At 44.9% G+C, this 25,569-nt stretch overlaps 3 protein-coding genes across 3 annotated transcripts; 2 read left to right on the forward strand and 1 right to left on the reverse strand.

Annotated features, from left to right (window-relative positions):
• Nucleotides 1-619: 619 nt before the first annotated feature.
• tmem60 (transmembrane protein 60) lies at nt 620-2,282 on the forward strand. Its single transcript, XM_062389611.1, has 2 exons — nt 620-760; nt 984-2,282. Exon 2 carries the CDS (start codon nt 1,070-1,072, stop codon nt 1,472-1,474), a length of 405 nt encoding a protein of 134 aa, XP_062245595.1. The 5' UTR covers nt 620-760; nt 984-1,069; the 3' UTR covers nt 1,475-2,282.
• A 390-nt stretch (nt 2,283-2,672) lies between these two features.
• Nucleotides 2,673-12,530, reverse strand: LOC133954957 (lysine-specific demethylase RSBN1L-like). The gene is made up of 8 exons (XM_062389563.1): nt 12,044-12,530; nt 11,708-11,827; nt 10,019-10,707; nt 6,372-6,509; nt 6,099-6,241; nt 5,736-5,903; nt 5,494-5,605; nt 2,673-5,166 (listed from the first exon to the last, which is right to left on the reverse strand). Exons 1-8 carry the CDS (start codon nt 12,510-12,512, stop codon nt 3,469-3,471), a joined length of 3,537 nt encoding a protein of 1,178 aa, XP_062245547.1. The 5' UTR covers nt 12,513-12,530; the 3' UTR covers nt 2,673-3,468.
• A 5,897-nt stretch (nt 12,531-18,427) lies between these two features.
• Nucleotides 18,428-24,638, forward strand: LOC133955045 (titin-like). The gene is made up of 2 exons (XM_062389686.1): nt 18,428-21,989; nt 23,560-24,638. The coding sequence occupies exons 1-2, from the start codon at nt 18,428-18,430 to the stop codon at nt 24,258-24,260; spliced, it is 4,263 nt and encodes a 1,420-aa protein (XP_062245670.1). The 3' UTR covers nt 24,261-24,638.
• Nucleotides 24,639-25,569: the final 931 nt, after the last annotated feature.

Genomic DNA, 25,569 nt, shown 5'->3' on the forward strand with positions numbered 1-25,569 from the left:
GGCACTTAAGTTTTTTTACTTAGTGCTGCTCCGTTAAACCACCTAAAGTCAAAGCCACAGCCAGGCTTTTAAAAATATTGAGGTCATGAGTCTAGCGTCCCCCAATGGAAAGCCCTACCCCTCCTCATCTCTGGGTAGTTTGACCCAGCGTTGGGATTTGTCCTATTTGCCTCCACCAAGGATTTCATGTTATCATCTGTGCTTGTTTGTCTGTATGTTTGTCGCAATATACAAAGACAACTGGACTGATTACAACTAGTTAAGATCAAGGACCAAACGTTTTCTATCATGTAACTTTGGAAAGCAGACTGGATGACTATCACCTGAGCCACAGTCATAAAAACATCAACAATTACCACTACTTGCTTTTGTATTTATAATAATAATAATGTAACAATTATTGTTATTATGAACATTGTTAATATCCTCAATATTATTGTTGTTGTTGTTATTATTATCATTATTATTAACATTATCGTTATAGTTATCAATATTATTATCATGATCTCCACAGAGTTTGTAAACGAGCTCACAGATTTGGTTTTGCCGTAACCTTCCAAAAATGTAAGTAAAGATTTATAAGCGTGCTTTTATTTTGAAGACACCAAACGGATATGCCTCGGTAGCTGGAGCTAAAGCTAAACTGCTGTGTTCTCGTATCGTTTGTTTTTTTCCGGGGCTGACGCTGCTCTCTCCGTCGTAGAAGTAGTTCTTAAAACGTCGGCTGGAAGAGAACACGTTGACCGTCCTGGTGATCGAGGTGAGACTCTTTAATTTGTGTTTTTATCCGGTTTTCGTAGTTAGTTGAAGCTCGCTAGCTGCTAACAGATAGTAGCCTCAGTCCTGGACTAACGCTCAGTGAAGAACATAAACACTAGACGTGGTCTTGTAAGACCAGATGTGAGTCTTATCTTCTGTTCCTCATGTGATCCTCACGTCCATCAGTGTCATGCGTGTGTCTGTGTGTGTTTGTGTGTTTTCAGGTGTGTCACCTTGGCTGTGGTCCTCACTCCTCTCCTCAGTTTCTCTCGGTGGTGGGTGACACTGGCTCCCTGCCAGTCCTCTGCCGATGAAGATGTCCCTGGCCCAGCGGGTGCTCCTCTCCTGGATCTTTGCCCTCATCTTCCTCATCATGCTGGTCCTCAAGCTGGACGCCAAGATCCACTGGAACTGGTTCCTGATCTTCCTCCCCATCTGGACCTTTGACACCATCCTCATCCTCATGCTGATCGTGAAGATGGCAGGACGCTGCAAGCCAGACTTTGACCCCAGAGACGGCGAGCAGAGCCTGAAGAAGAGGCTGTGGTATCTGACGGCCCTGCTGCTGAAGCTGGCCTTCTGTCTGACACTGTGCTCCCACCTGGAGAGGCTGGCTGACATGTGGGTCAGCGTGGTGTGTGTCCCTCTGTGGGTGCTGCTGGGGGGGGCGCTGGTGGAGCTGGGACACAGTGTTTTCCACTACAGGAGGGACTGAATCAGAAGAGCCTACAATACTTGATTTTGAACATGACAGACTTTTTACTCTCAGGCTTCCCGAGCTATGGATGCACCAATCTGATCCGCTGGACTGGGATCAGAGCTGACGCAGACCTTATGAAGCGCATTGTGTATCAGGATGACATGACAGATCCACTTTAGATGCTGTCTATTGTCAATGTCATTATAACATGTGATGTTTCTGCCTCGAGCTCAGCAAGTTACAGCAGGTTCCAAACCCAAGAGGCTCCAAAGAGTTCTTCACACTGGTTCACAGGTTTTAAATCCGATAGGCGCAGAGCGGGGCGTTGGTTTGACGTTCACATGTGTGCACCAGTTCATTATGACACTAAATGTTGCTCTACAATTCACCTCTACACTTTTTTTGGGAAGAGGGCACACACACACTGTATGGACACACATACAGCATTGTCTGCTGTGTCCATGTTATACTAGTGCCACATTGACGGTATGAAATTACTCTCTGCACTAGCATGCACTGTGTACCACTGAACCATATATGTTGCTGTCTGTGGAGTCACTGTTGCATCTCTGTGTATTTCTGTAAAGCAGTTAGAAATCTCACAACTTCCAGATGTGATGAATCTGTCAGTACATCCCAGAATGTCCTTCTGCCACTGAAACAATTCAGTTTGAATGTAGTCCGGAACATTCTCTGGATATATGAATAAGTCCTTTGCACTGTGTGGATAAAGAATTGTAGTTTACATCCTTGTGAATGCAAAATATAATTCTGTAATACATATAATACAATTTCTGATGGCTATAGGGCCAGTGCTCATTAACTTTTGTAAAGCTTGAGTTTCAATTCATACATTCAGTTATATTGCGTTAATCTGGCTGGTTGAGGTGGGGGTTACAATAGGTACATCCAGTTCCATCTCTGTGCTGTTTAGCTGTGGTCAGCCTATTATTGGTGATACCTGAGCTTTTCTAATGAGATAATGGTCTATTCCAACATTACATGCTGATTTGATCATTTTAACATCCTCTCATTTAGAAGATTAGCACCTACTCTAGCATTTAACTCAAAGTTCCTATGAGGCTGATGGGAATTTCTATAGATATCCTAACATGTGATGAAGAAGTGGAGTGACAGAGCCATGTTTCCGAAACAGTTGTTGAAACCTGGAGGATGTGAAAGGCAGGAGAGACATTAACATCGACTACGTCCGTATTTTGAACCATTTATTGAGAGGTTCTGATCAGAGTATAAATCACACTACCAAGTCTTATCTTAGGAAATAAAATGTATTTACAACAAAATTTTCACATACATTGGTTTCAAATAAAAACAGACAGTAAATAATATAAATAAGTTCTATGGAAAATAAAACTTGTTTTACAAAAAATATATGCAATTTCTGTATACATTTTCTCACATAGGTGCTAATAACATCTATACTGTACAGTTTTGGTACATACAGTATCATTTACAGCCCTGTGTGAGTCAGAGTCCAGTCTGAAAACAACTACCTCCTCCGCTTTTGGAGTGTTGGAAACAACAAACTCCATCGTCTAAAGCAACAGGGCAGAGAGGGTTTCACTGGCGTTCTGTCTCAACCGGTGAACACACACGATTCCTACAGCAGGGAGTGAGACTGGTTGTTTTCAGATTGGCTAGTCCAGTACCTAAAATAGGTGCTTTAAGAGCGAAGCTAAGTAGTGCACAGGCACCGACACACGGGTCACATTACAATTTGTATAGAGCCTACATACATTCGCTAACAACGTGAAGTGAGCTACTTAGCTTACATTCTTAGGCACTGTTAAAATACTTGGGGGGGTGCATCCACGTTTCGCTACCGGAGAAATTTGGCCGTGTCAGCAAAGAAATGGAATGCACCTGCTCGTCTAATTAGAAATTAGAAAGACCAGTCCGTGTTTAAAGGAAGGATACAGTTGCAAATATTTTAACAAAGCCGCAGCATACGTTGCACAGTAAAAATAGAAGACCAGACACCGAGACATTCATAGTAAGAAGTCTTTCTCTGTTTGGGTCGTGTGTGTTTTCAGGGGATGTTTTAACAAGTGCTGCTGGGGTCGAGTGTCCTGTAGGGGCGTGGCAGGTTTCCCCTGCACTGAGTCCTTTACTCTGGCTCCTTTAGAGGGCACAAGTGTCCGACTGTCAGATCCAGGCTTAGAGGACGAGCCTCGAGAGTCACTGTGGTGGTGCGCCTTAGGCCGACTGTCTGTGAAGGAAAGGGCGAAAGTTTGGTGAGCGTCCATCGGCTTAAAGAGGTCAAAGGTGATGAGTGTTCGTGGTTTGTGTTCCGGAGGTTTCTTCCTCTCGTCTTTACTGCCGACGTCTTTATCCTTCTTTCCTTCTTTCTTAACCTGAATGTTCACAGGTTTGGGAGGGCCCGTCTTCCCGTCTTCTCTCCCCGACTTCGCCTGTGTACTCGACGTGTTGCTCTCCTTGCCCTCCCTGTGCCCGCTCTTCTCCTTCTTCCCGTGTGAAGACTTGTGTTTATGCGAGCAGGCGTCTCGAGGCTCCTCCCTGTCTGGCCTTGTGTGAGATGCCGCGTGTGCACCTCCCCTGTCTTTCTCGTGCTCCTTCTCTCTCCTGACATGGGCTTGCGTCTTCGTGTCCCACTCCTTGGCCCACTTCTCGTCTTTCTGAGCATGCAGGGAAGTTTGAGAGGCTTTGCTGCCCTCTCTTGTCCGCTCCTCATCCTCCTTTTTCCTCATCTGTGGCACAAGCTGTGTCGATGTGTTTCCCTCTCTTCCCGCCTCGGCCTTCACTTTCTCATGCTCTCTTATCCTCTCCCTCTCTCTATCCTTGTCTTTCGGCCTGTCCTTTTTATCCCTCTCCTTCTCTTTATTTCTATCCTTATCCTTCTTCTCCTTCTCTTTAGCCCTTTCCTTTTCATCTCTCTCCCGTTTTACTCTTTCCTTTTTGATCGGTGTGTTATTAGTGGTCGTTATATTATCTTTAGTTTTCTCTTTTAGACTTTGACCTGGCAGAGGCGTCTTTTGCTGCCTCTCTTCCTCCACATTGTTCTCCTTCCTAATTTGCTGTAGTGATTTTAAGGGTGTACTGTCCCCTCCACCCTCATGGCCTTTCTGTGGTGTCTGGCACGTGTCGGCACTACTATCTTCCCCTCCCTTCCCCCCCTCTTTCTCATCCTCGTCAGCTTTAGGGTCCATTAGTGTATGAGTGAGAACAGCTTCGTCTCTCTCCTTCTTTACAAAGTGAACAGACTGTGTTGTTGCCAGCTCCTTCATCTCGGTGCCGTTCTCTTTCTCTTCCTCCTTGAAAATCTGTCGTGGCATATGTGAGGGCGGCCTCTGCCCTCCTTCGATGACCTCTTGCTCCAGCTTGATTGCCGCCTTTACAGCAGGGTCACACTCCTTCTCTTCCACCTCTTCGTCCTCTTCGTCCTCATCCTCGTCTTCCTCGTCTTCCTCCTCCTTGATATGAAGCGTGATTTCCCTATGTGCACGCTTCTCTTCCTTCTTCACCTCTTCCTCCTTCTCTTCGTGTTGGTGATACTGTTTGAGTCGGATGTGCCAGGCCAAGCTGCAGACAGCAGACACTGTCTTGAACTGGTGGACGACTCCTCTGGGGATGAAGTAGATGTCATCGTGATAAAGTTGGATGCGGGCGTATCGGATCCCCTCTCTCCGGAGCTGGTTCAGCTTGGCGTCATCAATCCACTGTACACACTGTAGAGACAGGAAGACACGTCATTCAGTGATTCCACCATACAGGATCAACTGATGCACACTACAAGCTAACAGAATAACACTTGGGACTTCCTCTGATATAAATTGATTATCAAGAGACAATAGGGCATGACAGAAGTCAATGAAAAGCTCTAGTTTTTGTCTATTTTGCCCTAAAAGACGTAGCACTGTGATTTGACTCTTTACGAGAAAAAACTTTTACATAAACAGTGTTCACTTGTAAGTGAAGCTTTAAAAGAAGGTTTGACAAGCGTCTGCTTCTATCTGCTGCACATCACACTGACATGATTTATAAACCTGACCCACCTGAGACAGGGGGGGTTCATGGAGATCCAGCTGCAGCCTCATGACCACTTCTGGGAAATCTCCAGCGTGGAAACACACAACATCTTTGGTGATCCGGGAAGGGATGTCACTCCTGTGAGGCGAAAATTAGAGTTAAATCTGAACACAGTAAATAACTTTTCTCATAGATGTTGTTACATCACACCGTTATTAGTTTTTTAAACCATCACTAGATGCAAAGTACTTCTGCACTGTGTACTCACTCCTCTCCGCAGCGCACAGCCTTCAGCACTCCTACAGCAGCAGTCGTCTGTCTCTCAAACCCTTGACCGATGTGATCCGCGTGCGCTCTTGTACGATCCTCGAACAGCATCTCCCGGGGCTCACTGGCTCTGGGTAGATACTGCAGGTTCTTTATCTCGTTGGTGGACCTGAAAAACATTCATTAACAACTGTCAGGACGTGTTCATGGCACGTCTAAGTACCTGTACATTGCATGTGCAGGGACGAGACCAGGCAAAAATAGTTAAATGTGGCTTTGCTATTCAACTGTACGTGAAGCTCATTTTTCCACCTTCACAAATGGTAAACTGGTAAACATTTACAGACTGAGTATCTCCACACACCTTTTCCTTTTGAAGGGCGACTTCGGCATGTCTGCCAACGGGATCATCTGTTCCCCGGGTCGGACCCACATGATGGGGCCGTCGTCGCTCTCAGTGGGGCTCTGCAGCCGCAGACTGGAGAATGTTCCCCAGGGCAGAGTCCGCTGCAAAAACACAGGGTGAGAAACTTCCACTTTAATAATGACTAGCAGCCATACACAAGGAAAAGGAAAGACAGATGTTCGCACGTCCTCTAGCTGCGTGTACATTCACAAACATCACAAAAACACTGACCTCCAGGAAGGGAGATTCTTCTAACATGTTGATGAACTCTGGGAAGTAGTCTCCGACCTCCTCATCCACAGCTCCGACCAGACTGACCTGCCTCATGGCCCCGGCACGGTATGTTCCCTGGGAGTATGTCCGCTTCACCTGCAGCAGGGGAACACAGGAAACAGATCAGACTCTCACCCCCAGGCATAAATAGATTTTACTATAAATCTAACACTAAGAACACGTGTAGTCTACTGCCAGCTGAAAAAAGCTAATCTAAAACTATTTCTATGTTACTATGAACAAAACCATCAGAGTTACTCAATAAGAAAAAATATATGATAACGAGCACAAAATAACAAATAGGAGAGATTGTGTGATCTGTGTTAATGGCTTCACCACAGTGCAAATAGGTGAGATGTGAAACCAAAGAGGAAACAGGAGTTAGGTGTTTTCGACAATTACAGATAACGACATGTTTACTTCAATGAAACCGAGGTGTGAAAAAAAACAGTTGTTCACACACGAATGAGACTCTTACTCATGCAGAGTCATTCTCAAAACACTTTTTATAAGAATCTCCAGTCTAAAATTACATCATAGGTCAAATAACCACAAAAAGTCTGGAAGGAAGACACATTCTTACAGGCGAATTAAAGTTTGCCATTTAAAAATCAGTAACTTCCTAAGGATAGACCAGACCAACACTTTATCTTACCCTCTGCAGACACCATCCCTTTTGACTTAAAAGGTCATAAATATATACACAAGACTCCCTGCCTGCACAAACACCAGCATCTCAGACCGAAACAAATTTAGCTAGTTAGCGAGGAAAGAAATGTTTGCATAATTGTGCTGTGCAATGTGTCACTCATAAACTCCTAAAAATTAGGGCGTAGCCGGCGTCACAGGAGCCAGGTGTGTTTACAGTGTATGTGTCCACCCGGGTGTCACGTTTATATCACTGAACATCCAAGCTCTAAGCCACCTCGCCTGTTAATGAGAAGAGGGCCCTTGGTTTCCAACAGATGGAGTCACATATACTTACAGCCACACACAGTGCTCTACAATATCCTTACTATTGTTGGTTACATGCATAATGCATGATCTTTAATTTGGTGTGAAAAGGGGATTCATTCTCCAGAAGAAAAATTGCATAACTATGGATTAAACATTGTCCAGGACTGTTTTAAGACAAAGGAGCATTGATCAAGCGGCCATGTCACTAGTGTACTATGTCAAAAATTATGTCACTGAAAATTATTTAAAAAAGGTTAACAGGTTGCAAAAAGGTAAACAGCCATTGTGTGTGTGCCACAGCCTGGAGGAAAACACTCAGGCCCCATACAAATATGTTTTAGATTTTTAAAGCTTTTCCTTTTCTCTGTTTATTTCTGGTATCCACATTGCTCCAGAGTTTCTCTCAACCCAAAAAAGAGGATTTAGGAAACACTGCTGAGCCTATTTCAGTTTGAAAACTCCAGGATTACATTTTAGTCCGGATAGGTAGAAATGGAGACATAGACATCCACATTCAGTTTTTGATTGGGTCTCAATCAACCACGATTCAACAACGAGCAACATGGATAACAACTCACTTTCCGTCCAGGTCATAATATCTGTTCCTCCTCCGTAGCAGTTTTTCTGCATCTGACTGCAGAGTAAACTGCTTCCTGTCTGCACGGACACACGCATGCCCAGTGTATGTATAAGGTCATGTGATGTGCACTTTCACATGTGTTAGTATGGAGGGGAAAGGTTCCTGATCCGGAGCGAATAACATCTGGACAGAGACGAAGCCTCAGATAAAGCTATACTGTATGTTTGTATACATGTTGCACTGTATCCATCACTCCTGCATGTGAACTAAGTGCAAGTTTATGTACAAGTCTGTGATACACAGCACGTTTAAACACAGCCATGAATCAATCAGTCACTTCAGTCGAGGATCACTCAGCAGCGCTGCTTCACCATCATTGTTTGCTGGTGGAAAAAGACAAGTCCACCGTCCTTATAATCAAATGACGTTTAATACAAACTGGCGAAAATCAAGAAAATAAGCTGACAGCTGTATCGGGTTGGTCTTTGTACAGTAACAGGATCCAATGCATCATCTGCCTCATGTTGGTAGTGGAGGAAAATCCTGGTGCCAGACGAGCTGAAGCAGATCTGATTACAGAGCTCATGGAGTATCAGTGGGATCAAGAGAGAGACCTTGGACAAGTTTCAGGCTGAGATTCAGGTTTAGGACTGACAAAAGTAAGGATTATTTACAAAATCCTGACGTTTTACAATGGAAATTGAAGTTAACAAAGAGCTTTCTATGGTGAATCCAGTTTCTTACTCACATCTAACAGGATGCAGCCACTTGTAACAGATATTAAACGATGTCTGCTGTTTCTGAACAAACCTCCTGGTTATTCTTTAGCTATTCATGCCTCATTATTAGAGGTGATGTTAATGTATTTCTCTACACACGTGCAAATGGTTAACACTTTACAACTAATACGGAAACAAACTTTGAATCAAATATTAACTAGAATGGAACTCAGTGGAGCACATACCTCTCAGCACCCTCATGAAACCAGATTTTAATTCACTATATCGAGATTGTTATTTGGATTTAAATCGAATTGCTTTAACGTCCCTGACAAGATCCATTAACTATTCTCTGAGAAATCAAGCAAAATGTTAAAAAATGTCCTGTCTCGCTATGTTAAAGAAAGTAGGGGGGGGGGGGGGAATCCTGGATCTGCCCCCTGAGTTCTTCTTTGACCCATAACACATCCTTCCACTAAGCTTAATGGAAATCTGTCAAGTAGTTTTTGTAATCATGCTAACTGACAGACAAATAAACAAATGCATAGGAAGCAAATTCCTCTGTGAAGGATACTGCGGGGGGGGGGGATTTCTGACAACAATGACGAATTGGTCCTACAGACGTGAAAATGTAGGATGTATTTAGCCCTTAGTGGAAAAAAAGAAAACAGAAAACAAGGTGAGGTTTGAGTGTCAGAGCTGCAGGTGATCAAACTGTGGGGCGTGTGGAGTCAGAGGCGGCAGCATTTTGTATATAATTTTTACCCGCAAATATGAGATACAGCAAAAAGTGTAGAGTTACACCCAGAAAGGGATTTTTTTCTTTACAGAAAAACGTCTAAATATGTAAATTTGAGAAACAGGAAACGTCAAACCAAGACTACAACAGAACAGTCCCAAATGCAGACCCAGCTGTTGTGCCCTTTACAAAGCACAACACAACAGTTTAGAACTCATCCATAACTGAACAAACTTCAGCTCAACCTTCTGAGGCTGACGTGAAAGCACAACTCTAATGATCAATATAGAGAGTAGGAGATTTTCAAGGGACCAGCTACAAGTGACGACAGAAGACGCGACACACACACTTACAGCTCCAAACACAACATGGCCACTGAAACACGTTGAACACGGAGTTAGGGATGGATTGAAAAGCAGAGTGACAACATCTCCCCGACAACGAGAGGACCTGAAAGTGTTGAAGTGTTGTTTCAGTGTGTAACAGGTGAGTCTGAGCTGCTCATACCTCCTGAATACAATCCAATACTTCACAGACACAAAGTGCACATGTCAGCCCCTTCTCACACACACACTGAGCCCCCCTGCTCAACACAAAACAACCGTCTCACCTGAGAATGGAAGTTGAGCATGGTTGTCGTCTCTATGTCCTTCTTCCCGAGCACCTCCATCTTCACCGGAGCGTTGGGGAACTTGTAGGAGAAGTAGTCCAGGAAGTCTGGGAGGTAGGACGCCGCTCCGTGAATGATGCCCATCACGAACGAGGCCGCTTGGCCCTCGTCCTCGCTGAACGACAGGGTCACAAACTCCTGAGCGAAGCGCTGCATCTCGGCCGGGGACAGAGCGGCGAGCTGCTCGCTGTAGGCGTGCGCCACAGACGCTCCCCCGTTGGCCTGCTGCTCGACTTGGATCAGGTGACTGAACTCCAGACCGGACAGGCCCGGCGCCGGGGTGCAGTGGAGCGGCGAGTTGTAGCCAAGCCTGTCCCTGACCATGGTGGAGATGGAGGCGGAGGTAGCGGCAGGGTCCTGGTAGTGTTGTTGTGGAGGAGCGGTGGCGTGGAGGAGGCTGCTGCCGTCGCTGCTGCTGCTGTTGTTGTTCCCATTGATTCGACTGAGGAACTCAGGCAGACCCAGGGACACTCCTGAACAAACCGTCTGGCATGAGCGATGGTACATTTTGGGTCGGCTGTAGCGCTCCTTCCCCCGCTCCCCATCTTTGTGCTTCTTTTTCTTCTTCTTCTTGAGTTTCTTCAGCAGGAGGTCCTCCTCGGAACCAGCGTTGGGCTTCTCCTCAGGCTCTGTGAGAGAGAGAGAGAAATTGTTTACAATTCAGGTTCAACTTTTAAATCTTACAATATGTAGAGCTGTTTTCAGATATGAACTCTGGGAAATGTCTGGACAAGTTGTTCCCCGACTTTCTCCAGGGTTTTCTTTTCACATATAACAATGCAGCAGGAGATTCAGACACATTCACAACAAAAGGAAAATCTCCTGAGCTCTCGGGTGAGGGCTGGTGTCTGAGAGGAGCAGGAGTCAGGACGGTTTAAAACCCACTGAAGAGATCACGTGTGTCTGTTTACAGAACATAGTCACCAGCGTCGGCTCTTATCACCACAAGCTCTCAAACCGCGTTATCTCTCCAAGCTGCCATCTATCTATCTATCTACTATGGCACCTCTTTCTTGTGTAGGGATTGTTAAACATGCGTCTGTCGTCAAGCGGCCACTCGCTCAAAGCGAATCCTCTGGATAATCTCCTGCTGTATTCCCACATGGGCTCACTCGGACAATAGCCAGAAAAGAAAAAGCCTGACTTGGACATTTGCCTCGTCACACACACAGCTCCGTTGGAAAGTTTCAGGAGATTATCCGGAGTTCAGTGCACGTCTGCAAATAGCTCTGCTGAGATGAAGATTCAGAGCAACTTGTGGTTACATCAGAACTTCGAAAAACTTTGAGCACAAGTTAGGAAATGTATTCCACCAGGTTACATTTTAACAAGCTAAATGAATGTGTCTGGTGTTTCTGGTTTGCAGTTTAAATTCACTCACTCAAAAAATCCCATTTCATTTAAAATGCAAATTTAATGTTTGAATAAGATACTGAATCCTACTGCACTCATTTAATCTGTGTTGTGCTGATATAAAGAGACACTTTCATCCACTGCTCCCACTGTGCTGCTGTTTAGAAGAACCCTGTTCACTGTGTGTGTCCAACACAGCAAAGTGATTAAAGTAATCACACATAATTCAAAGTCATCCCGGAACAGTGAGGAATAACTTTGACTGCGAGTCGGTACCTTTCAGTGGAGAAGCCCCCTCTCCGTTCTCCCGGGTGATGTCCTGTGCAGGAGGCACTTTGTCATGTTTCCACTCTTTACTCTTCTTCGTGTCTCTGTCCTTCTCCTTCACTCGGTGATCTGCGGGGAGGCGGTGACACGAAACACTTTAACATCCATGCGGAGAAAACAATTCCACGTGTAGAAAACCTCCATCTGGGCCTAATAAACACTGGGGCCTGTGGCTCAGGGAATTATGTAATAATTCACTAAACGCTTTTAACGCAGTATTTGCTCACATGCGGGTGTTTAGCAGACGCCAGGCGGGCGGCGGCGCACCGCTCCGTGGTCACCTACCTCTCTGGAGCGATTTCACGTCGCCGTTCTCGGTCTTTGTATGGCAGCTAGCTGGGCTCAGTCGCTCCACACCCGCGGGGGAGCTCCGCTGCGCTTCGTCGCCCTTCTCCTTCTCCCTGTGCCGCTTCTCTTTCGCCTTCTTCACTTTCACGGGCACGGCGAGGAAGTTGCTGATTTTGAATATCTTCCGAGCGGGGGTCGCTGGCCCCACGGCGGCGGCGGAGTGGCTCGCCTTGGCCGGGCCGAAACTCCATTTCGCTGGGCTTCCACAACTCTGCTTCCCGTTGTGTTTTTCCCCTGCGCACACCTCTCCGTTCACTCTCCGGTGCTTCAGGCCCTTCTCCTCCACCCGGACCTTCTTTGGGGGCGGCGGGTAGATGTCGCTGGAAGACTGCGGTCGGCTCTCCGGCGGCCGCTTGGCTATCAGGGGTTTAGGGGAATTTGTTTTGCTGTTCGCTGCGAAATGCATGGAGTCCACGGACTCGGCCATCTTGGAAGTTTCTATTTTTTACGGTCAGACGTAAGTGGTGCGTGAGAGCCAGCCTGGGGGCGGAGCTTAGTGAGCTGCGTCAGACGCACGGGGGACGGAGAGTGGAGGAGGAGAGTGTTTACAGCGGAGTGACAACAACAAGCTGTGTGCAACTGGCTGTGCACACACTGACACACACTGCACGGCACAACACACAGACACACGCTGCACAACACACACTGACTGCACAACAACAAGCTGGGTACAACTGGCTGTGCTCACACTGCCTAACACACACTGCATAACAATAAGCTGTGTGCAACTGGCTGTACACACACTGCACAACACAATCCATAACAACAAGCTGTGTGCAGCTGGCTGTGCACACACTGCACAACACAACACACACTGCATAGCGACAAGCTGTGTGCAACTGGCTGTGCACGCACTGAGACACTGCACAACACACACTGACACACACTCACCGACTGACTGCACTGAACACAACACACTCACTGACTGACTGTTACACTGACTGAGTATAACTTAGACTGACTGAACCCAACTGAGAAACATCTGTGACTACAAGCAATGTAGTCACAGCTGTTGAGTGATTTATATTAGAACTTTTCAAAATGAGAACTTTGTCAACACTGGAGCTCAGTTGATGAGATGAAACACCTGCTATAAACAGTCAAATGTGTTTCAATTGAAAAACAGTATGACATTCTATAAAGTCACTTATTGATAGTCACCTTTTTTCTTATAGGACTCTTTCACACCTGAAAAATATGTTTGTATGTATGTTAATCTTAGTATTTACAAAAATTATCAGAAAATGGAAAATATTATTGATGCATAAGCATTTCATGTATTTAAATTATCTGCAGATGTTTTGTGAGAATATATCTGATTTCCAAATTTAACAATTTCCTGCTACTTGTTAAAGTAATATATTCATTAGTTGTAAATGGGTCGCCTGACTCTCCATCCTCAGATCTTTCCTACAATGTCACTAGATGGCAGTATAGCGATGGAAATGTATATTTTTTGTCCCACGGAGCCTGACAGCTGTGTTGACTGCACAACAAGTCATCATATCACCACTGTTATAAACATTATGTGATTAAAATTTCAAGGAAATCCTATGACAACACACTACTTAGTTACTTGGACGAGAATGAACATGTTATCGTGACAGAAAATTCAAACAAATCCTATAAGAATGTGGAAAGTCACATTTCTCTGTGACGTTCTGTCAAACCTCTCGGTCCTCGTCCATTTAACTGCTTCTCTGCTCCACAAATCTGCAGCCTCTGAAGTACAAGATGTAATGTGTACACGGTGTTCATCAGTGCTGACATTGGCTTATGCTAAAATGAGACTTGTTTATTTCGTTTGATCCAAATATTTTATTGGGCAAATGTTACACTGAGCACAGACACTAAAACAGTTGCTATAGAGAAGAGGACACAGCTCAGAGGACAACAAAGATTCTCTTGGTTCCCGGAACATCAGGCGGCCCAAAGTGAATAATCCTTTAGCTCTGGTGGAAAATACATTCACTCAAGTGCTGTAATCAAATAGAAAAATTGACGCTATGGCGCACCTTTTTTAAAACCACTTTATTATTCTCTTCCACTTGAGTTCAGGGGGAAATGTTGTGGTTTCTACTCACTCGTCACGTTTCTTAAACTAGTTTGTAGAGGATCCTAAATATAATGCATTTTTCAAAATTAATCTAACATTATAAAACAATTCAATCAAAACCAAACTTCTTATTCATCACTGCATCAGTATTAAATAATATAATAAAATAATTTATATCATACATATAATCAAAATAGTTTGGCCAAATTTGTGAAAAGGCTGAATATTTTGTTGAAGACTAAATTGCAGAATTGACACAAAGGGGATCAAACCGTCGTCATTCTGATAAGTGCTCGACCCGCTCTACCACATGAGCCTCAGTCACCGCAGTGTAATGAAGTAACTTTTACCCAATTCAATAATCTGAATACTTTCCTTCACCACATAGACCTTTAGTATAGTGAATAATGTAGTACCGTCTTCAGCCTGTAGTCTCCTCTTATAGTAAAGTTGGTAGAGACCAAAGGAAATGTCAACACACTGGGAGGTCCCATCTTTCTGTGCACCCACATCCACTCTTCACTTTGTATTATGCATGATTAGCCACAGCTGCTTATGCGGCACAGATCCAACCAGAAAGAACATCAGGACAGAAAACCAAATAACTTCACGGCAACTTTTAATTACCACATTTTATAATAACTGTAAAATTGTTTTGTCAATTGTAGAAAAATACCAGTTTATTTCTCCTGCATGACAGCTTCTCACAAACGTCCCCTTTCACCCCGGGGTTCCGTCCCTGTGGGCAAAAGGTGTCGGCGGTAGATAACCTGTTCCCACGTTACGCCTGCTTTTCAAATCCTTCATCGGGACAATGATTCTGATATATTCATTTCAAGCCACGTTTTAATGACGTCCAGGATTTTGGAGCAGATCAATTGACCTGACGTTATCTAGTTTTGGCGAGCTTCAGGAAATCCAGCCCAGATGTGAGGGACACTTAGTCGTTTCATTTTTAAGAATCACTATCGGTCAATCGACCAATGAAAAACTTTCTCACACATGGAGAAGGAATGTATCAGTTACAGCAGAATTAGGGAGCTGGCCATGGAGAACATGTGAATATGAATATGTGTGTGTGTGGGTCTGTAAGATAGACATAATAAAGATTAGGAGTGCTGCTATAATTTTAAACAGATACACACTGATCCACAGGATTAAAGCAGGTGTTGTATCATTTGATTTGCCCCAAAAAATATGTTTATTTGTTTTCAGAAGGCAAACAGTGAGTCAGCAGAAAGACATTCTCCAGGTAGGTTTGAAACCTTCAGGCGGGCAGATTGAGTGGGGTTTTACAAAAGGCTGGCGCTGGACCGTGACGACAGCCGCTGGGTTCACTCAGTTGGAAATGGGACACTTATGCACATAACAGACGTGAGTGACGACAGTGGCTCCTCTGCCCAAAGTGGATGGAGATGAAGCGTCCTGCCGGGAAGCGCATGCAGCAGAACTAGACTGATGGTCAGAAGTTTATTCTAGTCTGTGTGGAAATAAGCGCATTGTTTACACGTTCCAGGACAGAGAGCGGGCCAAGTCGGTACACTGGGGGAATTCAAAACACTGTATCCCAAGAGGGCACCATGGGGAGAAAAAAAAAACTGTTGTCCATAAATGGGTAAAGCCAGGAGAGAGGGTATTACAGGGAATAAAAGAGCTCCTGACTGTACTCTGCAGCTGAGTCACAGGATTTATTTAGATTGGCTAATATCAAATGAACAAACCCTGTTGCCCTTTATCATCCACAATTTAACCCTCTAATCCTTTTCATTCTTCAGGCAGAAGGTTAACTCGCTGAGGCTGAGCAGCGACCGTCTGAGATTTGGCTGCGCTGCTAAAGATGTGGCTCGATGATAGTTAATCAATATGGTTCAGTGTTCTGACATAGCGCTCTTGAGAGTGTAAACATTTCTCTCACACTATTTCCCAGTGTAAGTGTTGCAGTATTGAAGAGTCTGCAGAAGGTGAAAGGATTTTTGAGTCCTGGCTTTCACCCTGTCGTCAAATTTCAGATGAGCTCATGGCTGCATTAGCATGGAGGAAGGGTCAAACTTGAAATGTCAAAATAGAGGCTTGGATAGACTGCTACAATTATGTCTATTCATCAACTACAAGGGTTGACTGTAGTCCACCAGGCTCTAGTTGTAGTATATAAAAAAATGTAAAATCTAAAGTGAAAAACTGGACTGAAATTCAAAGAGTTGTTAAGCTCTTGTTTCTCCACCCTGAGCCTTTTCTCTGCCACTTTGACTCGTTTTTCATTTCATATGTGAAGTTTCCCACAGTCCTCTCACTAAACAACTGGTTTCCTTCGTCATTATTAAAAGACAGCTGAGGAGCCTCTCCAGCTTCGGGCAGTCGGAGCAAATGTCCAGTGAAACAGACAGAGACACGGGGGTCACGTTTCCCTAAAGGCAGACTTAATAGATCCTGTTGAAGAAGCTAAAAAATGAGTTTTATGAGGCCACATGACTTTTAACCACATAGATGTAATCACTTAATCTGTTGGTCTAAGTGAGCATTGGTGCCAAATTTGAAATGATAATTTTTAAACGTTCTTGAAATAATGTGTTCAAGAGGCAAATGTGTCTTCGACACAGGGACCATGACCTCTGACCTTCAAACTCGAATCGGGTCATCCTCGAGTCCGACGTCCCTATGGGTGTTCCTGATATTTCACATTCACGAGAACATGAGGTCGCTGTGACTTTGACCGATCACTTTTGACCTCAGTACTCTAATCAGTTCATCTGTGATTCCAAGTGACCTCTTGTACTAAATTTGAGGGAAATTCCCTCGAGGCACTCTTGAGCTATCATGTTCACAAGAAGAAGATAAATGGACGTACGGAGGGACAGACAACTCCAAAACATAATGCCTCTGGCCAATGGCTATGGCTAGGACAGAGGCATAGGACAATTGAAGTATAACTCATCTCTCATATCCCGTGGTGCGACTGACATCAACATCCTGGATATGATAATCCGAAGCCTCATCATATAAACTCCCCACTAAGCAGATGCTTCATTTGGTTTGATTTGTGAATATGCAGACTTCCAAGATTGGGGCTTTTAGCTTAGAATGACTAAGAAAAAAACCTTCATAGACCTTTACTGTCTGTACACAGTGAGTTTGGCTTCTACACCCACAGATTGCATCACTGATTCTCTCCACTTTCTACATGATTCAAGGATAAGCACTGTCTGAACAGAGTCAATAGTACATGAGAAACATCTCTCCCCTGGAACAACATGTAAATCAAACAGCCTTCACCCTTAAATCTGACTTTCCTGGTTTCTATTAACTCAGAAGCTGAAGTGAACCACACAGCTTACATTAAAATGAAATACAGTCTTACAAATCTGAGGAGCAAATTCTTGGCTCTGCATGGCCACTTTGTATTAAATGCATAGTTTGACCTGTCGCATCTGTCCTTCACATGTTTATAGACCACTGACAGGAAGCCAGAGGAGCGCCTGCCAAGGCAACTGTGGCACACATGCATATTCACGGCCATAATATACTTATCATTACATCATGAAGGGAGTATTTATTACAAATGGTCTTCATTAAATGATGTGATTAGAATGAGGATGAATTGAAATGTAACTTGAGTAACACTGAGAGCATATTCATCCATTGAGCTTTAACAGTCCCCTTATAGAACCAAGTTTAATTCTGATCCATTAATTAATCTTTGGGGGGAAAAACCCACGATGTCATAGAAATTGATAAAGAGTTCCTTGATGTGCACTCTAATTTTATGGGTTCTTTCCGGGCCAATGTCCCACCCTTGGAACAAATTCCAAGGAAATCTGCCCAATTGTTTTTCGTAACCCTCCTGACAATCAATCACATAAACAAACTGGAATGGCCATGAGCAGTGTGAATACATTTACCCAGGCCCCCTGAAATGCAATAAAGGTAATAACAGAAGGAGAATAAGACATATACTTTCCTAGGTTTTCACCATTGTGTTTTCTCATGATTGATTTAGCTGTTATGACCCCCCCCCCCCCCACACACACACACACACCGTGTGTCACCCTTCTCATCCATTCATCACTCTCACCTGTGTTCCTCTCGGGGCGTCTCACTTCTCGAGTCTCAGGGATTTGCGTTCCACTGAGCTCCATCCCTTCTGCCTCCCTCCTCTTCTCCCTCCCACCTCACCCCTCCTCTCACTGTCACTATGCCTCACAAACTGAGGTGGATCTTTTTTTATGCTCTCTCCCGCCTCTCCCTTTAGTCTTTACTCCCGGGACGTGATGAAGTTAACAGTGCTGTGGGTCTATGGGACCCTGCTGGCCCTGTCGAGCCTCTCCCGGACCACAGGGGCCTCTGGTGAAGGAGACCTCCTGGGAGATAGGGGATTTGCACCCTGCGCTGCAACTCTTGAGCTTGAGGGGCCATGCATACCGGGGCAGGAGGAGGACACATGCCCCTACCTCTTCACTCTGCCACCGCTGACTGTTCATCTGCCGAAGCAGCTCATAGAGCTGGAAGAGATCATGAAGGATCTGCAGAAGCTGAAGGACAATGTGGATCAACTGAGGAAGATGTGCGCTGATTGTACAGTAAGACAAACTGAGAGAGTGTGTGGAACGCAGAGAGAAGGAGAGCATGCAGCGACAAATGAAGGAACAGATAAACAGGAGGATGAGAGGAAGTGGGTGAATGACAAAAAACATTTAAGAGAGGAGTTTGGAACAGATGTGGTTCAAGTGGAAGTGATGAAGAAGGTAGATGGTGACACTGACTCAGAAGTAAGAACAGTTTTGGAAGAAAGAGGGAGAGAGAAATGGAAAGCAGAGGAAGAGAGAATTGAAGTGGACGTAAAAGAAAAGGAGAAAACAGAAACCTTATTAGAAGTGGCATTAAGAGATGGAAAAACTCAAACAGAGAGGGGAAAGGCAACGGACAAACTGGGGCAGCAAAAGGTGCCAACTCCTGGTGGAGAGGGAACAGTGGACATGACGAGAGAGAGAAATAAGGAGACGGAAAAAGGTACAGCGAAAGACAAAGAGGGTGATTTTAAGGAAGATCAAGGGGATAAGCTGCAGAGTGGGAAAGAAAGAAAGACGACCAGTGATAACAAACACAAGGAGAAAAGTGAAGAAAGTGACAAACACTTGAGGCGAGATGAAAGAAAGGAGACAGATAAAAAGACCCAAACTGAGGTAAACAGGGGCAGTGATGGAATAAAGATGTCTGAGGACCACGATGAGCATACAAATAAGGAGCGAGAGCAACGTTTGCAGGACAGGAAAAATAAAATGGAAAGGGGTCTAAGAGTGGAGCAAAATAAGGAGAAACCAAAACAGACTGAAACCTTTGGGCGCGCAGCAACACAGAGGACTATAAAAGAGGGGGAGGAGGAGGAGGAGGACGGGGAGATGGGCACAGAGATCAAACCCGAGGGAGAAGAAATGGTCGGGACTGTACAGAGAGATGAGGATTTAACGTCCAACAGAGCGAGCGAAAGGACAGACTTTGTGCCAGTGAGCCAGACTCCATTAGCTCCCATTCGTCCAACACATGACTTCGTGGACTCAAACAAAGCCACAACCTTGACGTCACCTCCTCCTGCTCCTCGTCTTCTGTCCAGTTCACGTTTGATACCAGACGACATTCAAGCAACGACGATAGCTGCTCACAGAATTACGACCCAAAGCACAGCCGGAGACGGGACCAGCATCTCTGAGCACCCACGCCCTGATGCAGAGGCAGATGTTGGGGCCACAAGTACGCCAACAACAACAACAACAATAAGCACACTGGGCGTCCCCGGACAACAGATAACCAGCAGCCCTACAAGGTTCACATCGACAACCAGTCCGAGACCTGGGGCAGCTTTCCAGGATCGATCTTTCTCAACTGTGGCAGCTACAATCACCTCAACTCTCCGTCAGAAATTATACACAACTGCAACTACAGGAGTGGAAGACAGCAGCCAGTGGACAGTAAAGAGGAACGCCAGCTCAAACACTAAGACTGGAGTGAAACCTCGGCCAGAGCCCGGTGAAAAGCATAAACCAGGAATTAAGCCTGAAGCCGACCGTAAGCTAAAAAATCCTAAGAATGTCCATAAACTTGATGGGACACCTTCACCCGGCGAAAGAATTAAGATCGACCAAAAGCAGAGGCCTTCGCTCCAAAAACCCACAGCCAGGCAGAAACCCAAGCCTGGCAAAGATCCTCAAAGAGTCCAAATTAAAAAACCAGACCAGGGAGCTCCACTCCAACATGTGAACAACAATCCAGGACCGAAACATGATCAGGATCTCACAACGGATAAAAACAAGTTAGATGTTCGAAAACCAAAATCTCATCTCAAGTCTGTACCTGCTGTCCAGAGACCTACATCCGATCAAAGACTTATTGTATCGATAAATGCAACTGGTTCTGACATTGATCCTTTGACTGAGCCACCAAACTCGAAACCGGAGAAAAAGCCAAATCGTCCTCTTAAAGCAGACAAACCTGAGCCAAAGCAGAAACCTGAGAAAAAGCCGAAAAGTCACGAAAAAGCTGAATCGGACTTCACCTCTAAATCAAACCAACATTTCACACCAGAATCTGAAAAAGCAGAAACAATTAAGCTCAAGGCCGCAGAACCTGAGCAAGAGTCTGTGACAGAACTAATGAGAAAATCTGATGAAGATCTGTCTCCTGAGTCTAAATCGAACCGAGACTCAACACCTGGACAAAACATTTCACAAGATCGTATCAAAATACCTTCTGATAAAAAGCCTAAACCCAGTAAGAAAACCCCTGTGATTAAACAAAACCCTAAACCTCACACCCTACCTAGACTTTACCCCAAACGTCCAGAACTTGGCAAAAAGACTAAACCCAGTGAGAAGCCTAAACTTGGCCAAGTACCTCAAAGAAATCAGAGGCCTAAAAAACCCGTATCCGGACCACTGCCTGATCTTAAACCAGAATCTGTACCTGATGAAATCCCTGCAACGAAATCCAACAAAACATCCAAACTAAGGCCACCCACCACACCCGGGCCCACACTGATGCCAGGAGCAACATCTGTTCAAAGGACAAAACCAGCAGTGCGACTAAAGTCGAGCCCAAAGACCAAAACAGATTCATATCCTCACATCAGTGCGACGACTGCGGATGGCATCCAAAATTCTCAAATTTACGTGCCACCTACATCTGGTGCTATAAAACCGACTGCTGAGGCGACTCATTCCCCGGCAGACACAGAGTTCAGCCACAGCACAAAAAAAAACATCACCCCGCGTCCATCGACCTCCGACAGCCGCGAGCCTGGACCCTCTCCTCTGCTTCACGCTCTCCTCCAAGGCTTCACCGTGAGTCCTGACAGCAGGGTTACGTCTGATCTGAGGCCACAAACAGCCGGACAGCCCTCATCGATCCCAATGACAACAAGACCAAACAAAATCAACCACAGGATCCTCCCGAGTGTTATCGCTAGCACCAGTCCAGGATCCACAAGGCCAAATCCGGATTCTAACGCCGGCTCCAGCTCACACACCACGGTACGTCACGATGTGGAGGATATGGCTCCCAGACAAAATCCCCATCGAGACATAATCACCCCTCCGGTCCCTTCCCCCCGAGCCCACACTACCTCCACACTTAGCCCTGACTACAGGTCAACCATCCCTGTCACCTCTGGCCCCGAGTCCCCGGCGGCTGAGTCGTCCACTCCGACTGCACGAGAGCTGCGGGTAAAAATCAACCAGGTGGCCGTTCTCCCCGGTATCGTGCGTCCAAAAGATCTTCCTGAGGACGACCAGGGAGGCAGCAGGTCGGGCCACAAACTGCCAACGTGGACATCATCGAAAGGCAAGAGATATATTAATTCAATCTGTCACAACACGTTTGTTCGATCTGTGTGCCGAACAGACATTGAAGCAAATAACCCAGGTTTGCAACACCATGAATAATATTGTAATCATGCTTTATTTATATTCGCTCACAAAAGTAATCAATACACTTTAACCTGAAATCTAAAAGGGAGAGGACATAAACAATTTCACAATGGTGAATGATGAAAACATTTTAAATTCCCATCTGGAATTTTATCTGCACCAATTTACGCATGTTCATAAAAATCAGGCCCCTAAAAAAAAGTTACAAAATAATTCATGGATCCGCCCTCTGATCCAGATCCACACAACAATGGAATAATTTCAGGTTCCGCCAAATTGCGCAACAATCTGTGAGCAGTTGTTTTTGTCATCTTCCAAACAGACAAACAAACTAACAAACAAATGCAGATGAAAACATAAACTCCTTTGCAGAGATAACAATATGATCTAAGAGAAATCTGCTGAGGAACTGTTGTAAGTTATTATTTCAACGCCTTATTATTGTCTCTCTTGTTAAAAAAGTAAATTCGTATGACAGGATTCAATCTAGAGTCCCATATGGCAAGTCCTAATGATCCTCATATAAAAGAAGACAGTATAACTATATGGTTTGTGAGATCATCTTTGTGCCATTCATCAAGTCTATTTGTCAAAGGAGGAATTTGCATATGTGTGCACAATGTGCGTGGTGATAAGGAACAAACCACAAGAATGCAGAGGCCACCGTGTTAATAACATCCTGCAGAGCAGCGTGGGGAACAGCCAGTGATGTGTTAGGCTTCAGATGAGTTCAGGCTTCATGCAGACCCAGGTGCAGATCAGGGGGATGATCACATCTGGTCCCCTCATTCTTACACACTTCACACATCAAAACATTGAACACTCAGTTTATGTGTTTGTTATTTTATCGCTGACACTTATTTTGAATTTATCTACTGTGGGCTGTAAGTAGAATATTCTAGGCAGGGGAAAGATTGCTTATTGTTTAGTAGTGAAAGAAAATGAGTTTAACAGAAAATGTGAAAAATCAATTAGGTTTAGAGGTAAATATATCAGCACTGGGTAACACCGAAAACAATGCAAATGATTGGATACAAATATTGATAAAGGTGAATTACCAAACAAAGTAAATTCTCACTATTTAAGAAAGTGAAGTGGGAAAAAATATCCACTGTGGGAGGCCTTATAACAGAAACCCTAAATGCTAAATTAAAATTTAGATTTGAGATAGTATGTCATTATTTTGAGACATTGAGTTATTATTTTTGAAATATTGACTCATTATTCAGAGGTGTAGTCATTACTGTGATGTATCTCACTATAATGACTTTCAGGAAATGTTGTAAAACACAGGGGCAGAGTTTCCATCCTTCAGAAACACTAAACTATGATGAAGTAGGTTCTGCTCTGACCTGTTGAACTCCGGTGACCTCAGCCAACATGTCTTCACCTGCCAGATACGAGCAGAGGCCTCAAAGCCAGAGGAAGGATTTGCTTTTGAAATGTTTTTAAAAGTTGTATTATTCTCTCTTCCTCCTGTGCAGTGAGGAGGGACTGCTCGGACCACCTGCTCAGAGGGCAGACCGGCGGCGGGGTGTACCTGGTGACCCCTGACATCCGCAGCCGAAGCTTCTCGGTCCTCTGCGACATGGAGCTGCAGGGCGGAGGATGGACCCTCCTGCAGCGGAGGCTCGACGGCAGCGTCAGCTTCAACCGCACATGGGCCGAGTACCGCTCCGGCTTCGGGCAGCTGCGCGGGGGGGAGTTCTGGCTGGGGAACACCATGATCCACCTGCTGACCCGGGACCGGGACATGGTGCTGCGGGTGGAGCTGGAGGACTTCTACGGGGTGAGGGAGCACGCGGAGTACGCGCAGTTCAGGGTGGCCAGCGAGAGGCTGCGCTACCGGCTGACGGTGGGAGGGTACTCCGGCACCGCGGGGGACGCGCTCCGCTTCAGCGGGAGCTACGACCACAACCAGCGGTCGTTCACCACCCCGGACCGGGACAATGACCGATACCCGTCCGGGAACTGCGGGGCCTACTACAGCTCCGGCTGGTGGTTTGACGCCTGCATGGCTGCCAACCTGAACGGGAGGTACTACGTGGGGACGTACCGGGGAGTCCGGGACGGGATCTTCTGGGGCACATGGCCCAACATATCCACAGAGCTGTACCCCGCCAGTGACAGGAGGTCCTTTAAAAGTGTCCGGATGATGATCAGACCCAAAGGCTTCACCCCATGACATACATATCATATATAATAATAACACTAATACAACTCATCACACTCTCCTCACTGTTAATGTGCACTATCAACACAACACTGCCGCCTGGTGGTGAATGAAACGAGGATGTATATATTTTAAAAGGTTATAATCACAAGTACAGTGTACAATCAAATGTAAAATAACTTGAGAGAGATTTGTTCAACGAAGAGAGAGAGAGAGAGGTCCTCTTATTTTTCTATGACGACTGTGTGAATCTGACGGGTATGAAGCCAAAGAGACTGATATTTTTATTATTACAAGACTGGAAGTCCAGTGGATGGTTGAATGAAGCTGTGTGACATGTTTTATAGTGAAGTTTGTTTTGTGACTATGAATAAAAAGAGATTACATTCATTACTCGCAATTAACTTGTGTGTGGTCTGGTGACTACATACAAAACCACCAGAATAACACGAAGATAACAGTATATCAACATGGATGGAAAAAAGATCACAGATTCGTGGGGACACTGTTTGTAAACAGCTCTGTAGACTTCCTGCTTAAAACGGTGTCAGCTTAAAGGGATAGTTCACCCAAAAAAATAAAATTCACTAGATATCTAGTCACCACTATGCTGATGGGGGGGGGGGGGGGGGGAGTAAATGGCGACTACCTCTTCAAACGTAAAGATGTTATTCACACACGGGTTTGTAGTCTAAATATCGGTTGTTATTCTCCTCTGGGCTCTTTAGGACATTAAGGCTAAAAGGCATTTTCGAGTCCAATCTGAATGTCTGGGTTTGCAGACACTTGGACACCACAGGAGCACTATGGTGGAATTTTATGTTTTTATTCTTTTGTTATTATGCATTTGAAGAAGCAGTCACCATTAAATTAAATTGTATTGGATTTGGCTGAAATGTTATTTACCCCTGAAACTCCAAAAGTGTTTTGTGGACTCAAACACTTCACCCATCACCTCCATCGGCAAAGTGGTGAGTAGATACTAGGGTGAACTAAAGAGTGAACTAACCCTTTAAATGACCATTGTTAGAAAAGCAATCACAGATTATTCAGGTCAGATATAAATGCTCGAAACTCTGCCTCCATTTCCCTAGAGCCCTTGCGTGAAAACGTCTCAGAAGAGTGGCTTAGAAATGCATCCTGATTGGACAAAACCAGAAGGGGGTGGAGCTGTGTTTACACAAGAATGTACATCCGGTCTGTCAAGTGAGAAGTGCGAGATTGATCCAGACCAGAAGTAAAGTAATTTGCCTTCAAAATAGAAGCAGCAAAAAAAAGGATAATCACAATCAGAAAGAGACTAAGAGAATTACAAAAAATA

The sequence above is a fragment of the Platichthys flesus genome, chromosome 6 (genome assembly GCF_949316205.1).
Source record: "Platichthys flesus chromosome 6, fPlaFle2.1, whole genome shotgun sequence".
Taxonomy (NCBI): domain Eukaryota; kingdom Metazoa; phylum Chordata; class Actinopteri; order Pleuronectiformes; family Pleuronectidae; genus Platichthys; species Platichthys flesus.